The sequence below is a fragment of the Pyxicephalus adspersus genome, chromosome 11 (assembly GCF_032062135.1).
Source record: "Pyxicephalus adspersus chromosome 11, UCB_Pads_2.0, whole genome shotgun sequence".
Taxonomy (NCBI): domain Eukaryota; kingdom Metazoa; phylum Chordata; class Amphibia; order Anura; family Pyxicephalidae; genus Pyxicephalus; species Pyxicephalus adspersus.
The window spans coordinates 51,317,440-51,328,887 of NC_092868.1; the positions used below are offsets into that span (position 1 = coordinate 51,317,440).

The window sequence follows — 11,448 nt, forward strand, 5'->3', positions numbered from 1 at the left end:
AGGAGGGGGGGTGGTGGGGAGAGGCAATCTGCATATTGGATGTGCCAAGACAGTAGGCAATTTGCATCGCGCATCCAGATACTCTTGCGGTTGCAATCTGTCTCTCTTCAGTGCCTTTTCATTTTTATAACCTTCAGCGCCGGCGAGGGAGTGAAAGCAATCGCGGGTGTATGGGAAGCAATGAGAGAGACACAGCCATGTGACCTTGGGTGATGAGAAGTTCAGGCAAATGCAGAGGGATACAAATTGCACGCACTTGACCGTCTATTAGCCGATCGCCATGCTCGCCCAGCGACGCCAGGAATGCAATATCCAAGGAGTTCATTCACTTCTGAGGCCCTTGACTATTCATGAGGCTTCAGATTGATTCATGGAACGCGCCGAGAAAAATATGTAGTAAAATACTGCCGTGGCTTTCTCAGCCCATCAAGAATGCAGGAGATGAAATCTGTGTTCGGGAATCACGGCCTAGCTTTCCGGCCCGATAACGTTATGCTTAGTGTAGTACAACATGCGGCAAGATTTAGTTTATTAGTTGATGAATTTTGTTGTTGCTACAGATACCTAGAAGTAAATTGCCAATATTTTCGGAGTACTTAGCCGCCAGAGAGTGTTGAACCTAATGTGGTTACACAGGGACTGTCAATTTTATGAGGATAGAGGAGAAACTGTTTTATCTTGTGGGGGCTAGTCACTTACTAAACACATACAAAGGGATAGACCCTTTTAAAACTGTGTAAGTTTAAAAAAGTGTAAAAACAAAATTCCAACTGTTGGTTGGTCTGATTACAGCAGACCTTCCCTTTCTGAGGTGTAAACCATCTAAAAAGAGATGGTTTGAAAATGGGGAGCTATTTCCAAATCAGCTATTTTAGCAGGTTAAAAACATACCTGAAATGGAGTCACCAAACTTCTGAAAAGGTTCCTAAGGAACCAAGAGCAGCCGAAACCTAATGAGAAGAAGCTCCTTCATATGGAGACTTGAAATGAAGATTTCACTTGCTCTTTATTCCACAGAAATCTTCTTGAAAGAATTATGATGTCACATCCAGCAATACAGAAAATGTGTCAGGTAAGTATAATTCAAAATTTCGTTTAGGGAGGGGTATACTTTTCACTTACTAAGTGTAAGTGATTAGGTGAGGAGACCCAGAAAGTTTAAATGGACTTTCTATTTTGGTGAAAAGTCTACTTTAAGGGTTGGATCAACTGTCGCCATTTACAAGAGCAATGATACACTCCTATTTGACAATGTCACATACGGTAGGTTGCATGCATGGGGTATCTAACTTTTGCTACCAGGAACTGTGGGAGCTTTGGAAAGCAATGCAATAAGGGTACCTGTACCTGAAGGTAGCTTCTGACTGCCTATGTTATCACCTATCTGCTACTAATGTCGGCTTTGTCATGTTCTATCATCTGCAGGCCTGCTTTAAGCATTTAATCAAATTTTTAACAGTACTGGATGAATTAATAAAAATCAAATTGCCTCGCCTAATTAGCACTTACATAGCATTATACCCAGAGCACAGTTGTGGCCAAAGACAGATTATAGTGCCCGAAAACTGCCAAATTTTCAGACGTCAGAAATAAATCTGTTTTTAGTATTATTTTAAATTTATATATGCAAAGTTTTACCAGTCATTTCCAGGAATTGCAGCAGGAGCACTGAACAAATTGCATGAAAAATATGTAAGGACTATATTAAATTCAGTTCTATGAACAGATTTCACAGGGATACTTCTGGGATGGTGGAAGTTGTCATAGTAATTGAGCAAATTGAACCATTCCCCAGAGCCACCTGTTGTCAGAGTCCCGCCTCTGAGATGTCCTAACAGCTCTTTCCAGCTGGCCTTCAGAATGTGCTACTAATAAAAACACACAAATCCTTCTACTGAAACTGTTTAACTCGCACATCAAAAACAGAGCAGGGAAGCAGCTTGGTGCAATGTGAAGGAATTTATTGATAGTTACTAAAGCAGACCAATAAGTACCTACCACCCCTTGTCCATCTGCCATATAGTCTATATGCATTAGTTCATTCCCTGAGTAATGTATTATAGCTATCTTTGTACAGTCTTCATTTCTTTCTTACGCTCTCCCTTCCTTCATACCTTTGCATAAATAGCCCATGCAGTTACACTTAAGGAATACTAAGGGTCCAAACTGTTAAAGATACTCAAAAGGAGTCCCAGTAATTCCATGTGTGTCTCTTATTATAACTTTGCCCTTGAAGACAGAAAAAGGGAACTTGGGGTAAGTGATCAATAACAGACAAACCTTCATTCTTTCCCCTTCATTTTTCCATCCCAGATGAAATCCTTACACTGTTTTTGGGCCTCTAAACTTCTCTCTGCATCCAGAAAGATCTGCGGACCACCAAAGAATTCTTTGCAAAATAAGAGTGAGCACACGTGCCCATTCCCGAAAAAAGTGAGGGCACGGCATTCCCAACAGTGTCCGCCCCACTACACCCCTAATCAAAATGAACAAACTAATAATAAAATTATCTGGAAGTTTGGCTACCTAGCTTTGGGAGAGAGGGAAAGTATGAGAGAGGTTTTCCCTTTTTTTGTGTCCCAATAACCGCTGTGACCATAACACAAACTTGGCATGAAAACAAGGAGCTTAGGGAAAATCTTTCAATGGGTTCTGGTGATAAATGTCTAAGTTGGGGAAATTTTCTCTCACTTTTTGTTGCATCTCCAATCCAAGGAAATGAAAGACAGTCTCTCCAGCAAGACACAACTAGCAAAAAATGAAACCAATCCCTACCCAACCCAATATTAAAAAAATGGATTAGCATTACAAACACTTTACAAATATGACCTAACTGCATCTCCAAGTGGGACTAGTGCAGGGAAAATGTATCACCTAATCTTCAGTGAATTTAAATAATTTTCCAACAGGCCCCATTTGACGTTGAGAAATGACATTACCAGAACATAAATTATCTCCTCCATGATTCATTAACCCTCTTCCACCAAGAGCATAACAGGGGGCCCAGTCTTCACAGGGAAGACAGCGTAGTATCCATGGGCCATTATGACGAATTATTCGTGAGTAGGAAGATAAAAGCTCTCAGTCCTCTATAAGTAAACCTTTCAATCATGTCCAGACTGCGTACACACATGCAATAATTGTCGTTGGAAAGGACCTTTCACAATCCTAACAACAAAAGAATGAATGATGCATGAACGAGCGCTGTACATACAGTGCCATTCTGCTCTATGGAGAAGAGAGGGGGAGAACGACGAAGCAATCTCCCACTGTACTTAATGATCGTTCGACGTTCGTGGATATGCCATGAATGAAGAGCGCTGTACACATGCCAGATTTTCATCCAAAAGCAGCCCTGAGGCGATTATCGGACAAGAATCATCTGATGTGTGTATGAAGCCTAAGATCCGGATAGCCAGGAATACCTGAGTAACTGGTCTTATACGCAATATCATTGAACCAATTCTGTATTAGGAAAGCCTTTTACTAATAGATTGAAATTATCACTACTGAAATGAGAAAAAATATAGCTATTGCCCAAAGAAACCAATAAAATAGAAGCTTTTATTTTTTCAAAGTTACATGGGAAAGATTGGTGGATTCCAAATGTTTGTCTCTTTTTTTTCCTTTCCCTCTTTATTTTGTTCCCCTTTCTTCTCTCCTTTTTCCTTTCTTTTTCTTCACCTTTCCCTCTGTTTCTTCGCCTTTCTTTTATCATTTCTTCTTTCCTTTCTCTTTCCTTTTTTCTTTTCTTATCTCCCTCCATACCAGGCAGCAGAACCCCTATCTGAATATATTGCTGTTGCATGCCACAGTCACAGGAGTGTATTGGAGCTACATGTGTCAGGTCTGATGTACCTCTGTGGCCAAGGTTACACCAGCTTAGCAATGGCAGGGACATTAGAGAAGGAAGATCCCAGCTGTCTGGAAAGTAATGACAATGGCGCTGTGAGCCTGCTACGGCCGTCAGGTTTCATGGTAGTAGCAGATCATAGCAGGCCTTCTGGAGCTCTGACAAGGCTGCAAGTCTGGCTGTTTGACATGTAACCAGAAGCCTGAGGTGTAAGGTGGTGTGGGGGCACTGGGCTTGTAATTAGGGATTATTGCACCCAGTGCAAAGATTTTATTGATGCCCTCCTTCTCCGACAAAGCATTTCAGGTTGTTGTCTGTTTTAGCCAAGTTCAAGCCATATGCAATGTGACATGTGTCTTTTTCATGGTGTATTAACCTTGACAGAGGCAATTCTGGTAAAAATTACATTTTTTAACTGTACAATTGCTATCTTAAGTTGTGCTGACTGCAATTACGCTCTATTATGGTTTTGCCCATAGACATACCTAACAATCACAGCTGCTCAATCCATAAGGACCAGACAATGAACTACGTCTAAGTGCCCAGTGCCCACCACTAGCCACTTTTAGGGGGTAATTGGTTTGTTGGACAAACTGAAAAACCAGATTGGTATTGTTCCAACCCTCATAACAACATCACCATTCTCGTCTTCCCACCCCTTTGCATATACATAACAATACATTCTTAGTAAGGCTAAGGGTTATTCAGGCTGGCAGTGAGAGTGCAATGTGTGTATTGCTTCCTCATGTGAACCACTTAGGAAATGCTACATGTAGCTTTATCCAGCAGCAGCTCTATAGAATGGGGGCGGGAGTAAGTGGTACCGCTGTTTATCATTCTGCTACTGCTCTTTTACTGACCAATCGTAGGCTATGGGTAAGTAAATGGCCAAGCTCCATTACCTTAGGTGTAGTAAAGTAAGCTTAGTCACCAGCTTCCTCAACCTATACTGTTTGGCATAACAGGGAAAACCCAGGATTGGAGCATTTTGACTGCAATAGGAGGGGTTGGGATTTAGTTGATGCTAAATGGTCAGACAAATTTTAGACATATCAGAGAACGGAACTGGCACTGTAGAGAAAAAATAAATGCAGACTTATAAAACATAAGTTTTTGCCTTTGGGTTGGAAGGCAAAGCCAGGAGCTAAAACTGCCTGGCCATAGACAGAGAAGATTGCATGGACATTTATTAGCTAATATTGTTGTTTGAAAATAGATTACCCTTTTGATTGAATAATGATTAAATAGCAAAATGCAGTCCTAAATTACATAACTTACCTTTTGAAATGTTTTTTTTAGCCCCATCATTTGGGGTAACAGTGGAATCACCCAGGAACCACTTATTCCTTTCTGGCCTAGATCAGTATACAATCTTTTTTTTTTTTTGAAGATAAAACATCATAGGAAAGCTTAGTGGTCCACTGGTGTTCCCGCTTTTGGTGAGTATTCAGCTTATGATGGGGTCATAGGTCACCTGAAGTCTGACTGATCTTGTAACCTGCAGATATTTGTAGGTGAGGTCAGATGAGGCAGAAACCTCAGGTGACCACTGACCCCAGACAGCTGACCAAAAAATCCATGAAAATCTGCATGTTTTATAAGCAAGCCTGCACAGTTTTAATATTTTAAGACTGGATATTGACATTCTTTCAGAAGTCCATTTGTGACTGGTTCTCTTCTAGTAGAAGCATAAAAAGTATGACATTTACAAAAAAAAAAAAAAAAAATCATACACTATAGAAGCTGTTTCTGACTTTGGCCTCCGATATTCTCTCCGCAGTTCATGGTATTAAGTGGACCTGCAGCAATGGGAACAGCAGTACAGGTTTTTCTGTGGAGCTCCTTGTCCAACAGATACTCGACAGTCACCAGAGCAAACCCCAACCTCGGACGCACAACTGTCTCTGCACTGGCAACCTAGGTAACTATAGAGATCTGCCACAGGGTGCTCACCAACCGCCATTGTCAAGCCATGTTACCACCATTTTCAAACACCACCAAGACAATATAATTGATAAAGCTAATGTACAGGAGAGCCAAGGTGTTCCCCTTGCTACCCAACCCAACCTCAGCTGCCGTTTTTCTAATGCTTTGGCCTATTGATAAAAGCTTTTGTACCCAACCATGGACCTAACATGTTGCCCCAAGCAACCAATTACATTGCAGCTGCCTATTTTCCAATATAAGATAAAGACTAAAAGCTAAAATCTGATTGGACATGGTGGGCTACACCATTATTCTCTTTGCATTTGTTCTCATAATCCCGGATAGCCTGGGACTACTGTCATCCACAGCAACCAATCACTATGATTTTTTTTCTGTTTGCACCAACTTACACTTATATTTGTCTGGCGATACAAGAACTTATTGCTATTTATAATTAGATAGTTTTGTTTTGTAACTCGTAAACACTAGCTGTGATTGGTTGTTATGTATAGTAACTCCTCTATTCCATCCTTCCTATTTACCAAATCCTGAAAACAATGTAATTTAATAGCAAAGTTTAGAATTGTGTGCCCCAAGGATATTGCCTAGGGTGCCAGAATAGGGACAATTGTGCGTTTAATTTTTTTAAAAAACTGTTTTTCTCATTCAAAATTAAAATGTATAAGGCGTGTTTTGAATTTAACATTCAAAATGAAACAGATTGTAATTTATAGTATATGTTTATATTTCCCTGTGATAACATTGTATGTTGTTTTTAATCACAAAGATAATTGCAACATTTCCTATAAAATGTCTCAATTTGTATTAGTAAAGGACACAATAAGGGTTGCTCTCTTTCTGATATAAATGTATATTTATATTATAGACATACAGGCTCTTGCCGTATCCAGCATGGCCAGTGGGAGATGTCGGAATGTTGCTTGTGCTGTGCAGGGATCGGGAAGTAGTAATCATAGGGACCAAAAGCAAAATCAGCATCCATTCAATTGAACACTTTAAAAAGAGCTTTGGCTGGACACTTTTAATATATCTGTTATCTTGTCCTGCATTGCAAATCATAGGTTCACTTTAAAGTGGTGCTTCATTTAAAACCTATATATATTGATAAATCCTTTGTCATGTTTGTGCTGTCCGTGTTTCTGATGGGAAGATTTACTAACTTTCTGTTATGTTACAGACAGAAATATATTTCTAAAATAAATATAAGAGGAGATTTCTCCTCACTTTTAAAATATCCTATCTACCCAACAGGGTTATAGACTGAAGTAAAAACTCAACTTCTGCCCACTCAGTGAACTCTTTTTATTCTTTCTGCTTATATTTTGCCTTCCTTTGTCCCTCTGCCACCTATAACATGCTAAGAAAATGATGAAATAAACCTTTTGTGTTTTCATCAAATACCTTATTTTAGCCCAAGTGATATCATCGCTGGGTCTCTGCGCTTCTTCATGCAATGCAGGTAGATGATAACTGGTAGGAGGGTTCTGTGGAAAAAAAAGAGGTCACAATAATGCCTACATGGTATGCAATGTCTCCAGGATTAAGAGAACTGAAATTAAATAACAGAATGGGTGGGATAAGGAGAGAAAAGACAAATGATGTTAAATCTCAGAAAATAAGGCAGGCTGTGATTGATTTGCTGCAGCTGCTGATGCACACTGTGAGAAGGAATTTCAGTCCAGGGGAGAAGACTGTACAATTGTATAAGGCTGGAGAGTTTGAGTTCCAATTTTAAGGTTCTGTGTAACCCAAAGTGTTAAAGTGTGGCCCTTGTGTTCCTGGTGGTCCTTGACCGAGTATGCATTACAGTATATGCAGTATAGGTAATCCTCCTGACAGCACGGTGGTTAGCACGCTGGCCATTGCAGAGCTGGGTCACAGGTTCGAACCTTGGCCAGGACACTGCATGGAGTTTGCAGGTTCTCCCCGTGTTTGCGTGGGTTCCCTCCCACATTCCAAAAACATGCAGTTAGGTTAATTGGCTTCCCCTCAAAATTGACCTTAGACTGTATTAATAGTTCAACATACATAAAGACATTAACATATGACTGAGATAGGGACTTTAGATTTTGAGCTGCTTTGAGGAACAACTAGTGACATGACTATGGACTTTGTAAAATGCTGCATAATATGTCAGCTTTATATAAATACTGTATAATAATAATATTAATAATATTTTCACCCCTCCAAACACCACTGAAAAAAAACACTGGTAAGTGTTGACACCTGAGTGCTTGTCAAGGGTTAATATTTATCTTGCATTGTTTTCCTATATATAGGCTTCTTCTTAAAAATTCGGAAAGCATCTGTCTCTATACAGGCCACAACCAAAAAAAAAAACACGTCTATTTTTGTGCTGTCCTTTTGAAGACTTAAACTATTTCCTGACACAATAGATGACATTGTGTCCCTTTTTGTGGTATAGGTACTATCCTCCTTTATAAATCCTTATAATAAGGCAATGCGCTGTATTCGGATGTATAGATTTCCCGATTCAGTGTATTTTTTTCCATTTTTTAACACCATTGCTATTTATATAGCGAGCCAGTGTTAGCTGTTTAATGACCAGAGTTTGTACTATTTCACCACTACATATTTATTGGACGACCACTCGGCGGTATTATTAGGCGCAATCTTACATTGCTGTTACACAGACCTTAATAGCTCACATATATTCATTGTCGTCTGGCTGGCCTTTTGCTTCTGTGCACAAATTATTCATAACTTGCAGATTCAACAACACAATTGCCCACAAGCCAAAAAAAGAACATATCGCGGTGAGGCAGGGCGGCTAATGCATACACGGATTGAAAACAATATGCTGCGGGACTTTGCAAGGCTCTGGCATTTGCTAACACATAAAAAAGGCTTAAAGTAAACAAGAAAGCTAAATACAAGGAACAAGAGGATATAATCTTCTGCGGATGACATTGTTGCTGCTGACGTTCATGTCTGATTTTTGGCCTTAGGAGACAATTGTCATCAAAATATGGGTTCAATAGGGAACAGTGATAAGCGACTCAATGTAGATTTGTTCCACCTGCGATCTGAGGATTCTGACTCTGCAATTCGACTTTCAGGTCTGATTTTTCATTGTCATTGTGGGCATAGATGTTAATATTAAAGGGGCCCTTTGAACCACTGGTTCAAGCCCAGTCTGCCTGATTTATTTCAGGGGAACCAAAGCAAAGAGTGAGCAAAGTCTTTATGTAGAAAGCAGCCACAGTATGAGTAGAAAAGCCTGCAGAGAATGACCATGGCGCAGGGAACCTATTGCCCCGTGTAAGCTACAAGAAAGGTGAAAGGGGACAACAATTAGATATTTGCTGGTAGGGAGGGCCTTGAACAGCTAAAAGTGACTTGAACTTTAACTGTATGGCAATATTGCTACCAACTTAGGTGAAAATTTGAACAGACAAACACTACCTGTTGGGTACCTTGCCAAACCATTGTTAAAGTACTCAATGGGCATGTTCCTTTAAACTGGTAGATGCCAGGGGTGGTTCCACCAATGGGGACTTTGCATTGAATTAACAGAGAGCTGATGCTTACCATGCGAGCCAAGCAGTTGGCAAGGTACACAGCGGACAGCATTTGACCTGAACCATATTTTTGCTGAAGCTGAACAGATTTGCACATCAGTATGTCTAGCAATAAATGCATTTTGTTTTTTTGTGTTTTGTGTTTTACATCACCCCTACCTTAAGGATGCAATAGAATAAATGCAGCTGCATTGCAATGCATATGCGCAGTCTACCTTATGTTGAAACATGTTACAGTGCAGGTAAAACACTCAGATGTGCATAAGCCTCAGAATCATGTTTGTGCCACAAAAATGACAAAGTATGCCTCACTCTATTCAATAATTGACTTGTTTTATGTATGTTAGCAGTTCTTAATATTTTATTGTATCAGTTACCAAACACATAAGCGATAATATAGTTTGTATTAATGTACAGTTATGAGAAGGGATTTTTGGCATTGGATTCTTTCAGGATTCTTTGGTGCCCCCTTGTGGATCTCATGACAAAATACATTTGTTAAACAGACAAATACAAAAAGGTCACTTCATCAAGTTATTATTATCATTTAATATTAAACAGTATTTTATAGCAGCAACATATTATGCAGCGCTGTACATTAAATAGGGGTTGCAAATGACAGACAGATACAGACAGTGACACAGTAGGAGGAGAGAACCCTGCACAGAAGAGCTTACAATCTTATGTTATGTACTTATTATTATACTTTGACATATAACTTCTAGAGGTCTATCTAAAAATCATAGAAAATGGTCTGAACCCTTCAGGGTGCTGCCAGTCTCACTTCCTAAACATTCCTACAGTAGATTGCCAGGTTTCCCAATCAGTGGCTAGGGTGGGCCAGCGACCAAACTGTTAAAATTGACCGAAGAGGAGGAAAGTGAAGTCACCAGTCCATCCAGGTTATCTGTTAGGGGTATCTAGATCACAAGACTGGCTGAAAAGATTTTCAAATGGCATGGCAGGTAGAATCGTTCACATGCATGTATTATACCTTTCAACCTGGGCAATTGCCCAGGTTCCACACCTTTACAAAGCCCCAACTGATGGAATGTCAGGAGTGCAGGAAGCTGGCATGCTGTGCATTTGGGACCCCCACTTCATATTTGATCAGGGCCCCATTATGTGATTTAGGTTATAGTTGTCTGCCAGTTCATTCAATATTAAAAATTAGAAATTAAATCCATTTTATTAAAGAACAGTTTATATTCTTCTTCAGCTGCTCATATGTTAAAATGGTGGAGGAACCATAGGGGGAAGCAGATATTCAACACGTCCAAAAGTGTTGAATACCTGCAGCAGCTGGGAAGCATTTGAATACATTGCCCTCTGTAAAGGTAGGTACAGTATAAATCCCCTGTATTGTGACACAACTTATCAGCAACCAACCAAAAACAGCCAGGTGATTACTGAAAAGTGCCGGGTGGTGCACCCACCTAGAAGGAGCTGGGGAGAATATTGTAGCCTCTTTCTTACAGATTTGTCTTTAAATTACCTAATGGTCAGAGGGTCACTCTAAAGGAGAACTTACACAGTAGTAGTCCACTGTAAACAAATCATTTAACATTATTGTAATTTCAAAAACAAATATTGGGCTGGAGGTTTCAGTAGGCAAAGCACTGCAGATAAGTGTATGGTTATTTTTACCTTTTATCATTGTGAACGTCTCTGTTAAAGAGATTCTAAACACTTACACAGAAAGAAAGGGGAATCTTCCCAGCCAGAATGCAGCCAGCAATAACTGCCCCCCCAACACACTTTGTCTGGAGTGCCACTTTAAACCCACCCGATCCAGCAGTCAATTGATACATAAGTGTCTCCACATTTTCTTTTGTTGCCAAGCTTCTGCAACTATCCCAGCTTTTGACACAAGTAATTACTACCAACCATTAGCAGAAAAGGATTAACTTCCTTTCCTTTTAGGTCATTATAGAATAATTAAGGTTCCTATCTCCTTTTTTCTGTGAAGGGGAAAACAATTAGTGTAAGAAAGATCAAAAATTCATGGGCTTTTTTTTCCCATGGAAAGAAAGGAGACATTTGTGCTGGAGATCTGTGCAAACAGACAGTAGTTTAACCCTCTCAGTATCAAGGCATAATGACTGC

At 39.8% G+C, this 11,448-nt stretch overlaps 1 protein-coding gene across 6 annotated transcripts in view; it reads left to right on the forward strand.

Moving 5' to 3' along the window:
• Positions 1–11,448, forward strand: part of CAMTA1 (calmodulin binding transcription activator 1) — an 884,829-nt gene that overhangs the window by 761,019 nt on the left and 112,362 nt on the right. For 5 of the 6 annotated variants that reach the window (XM_072426016.1, XM_072426012.1, XM_072426011.1 and 2 more), the window contains exon 7: positions 5,634–5,774. The exons of the other annotated variant lie outside the window; for it this stretch is intronic. In XM_072426016.1, coding sequence (XP_072282117.1) covers positions 5,634–5,774 — 141 coding nt within the window. The remainder of the gene's footprint in view (positions 1–5,633; positions 5,775–11,448) is intronic. 6 annotated transcript variants of the gene reach the window in all.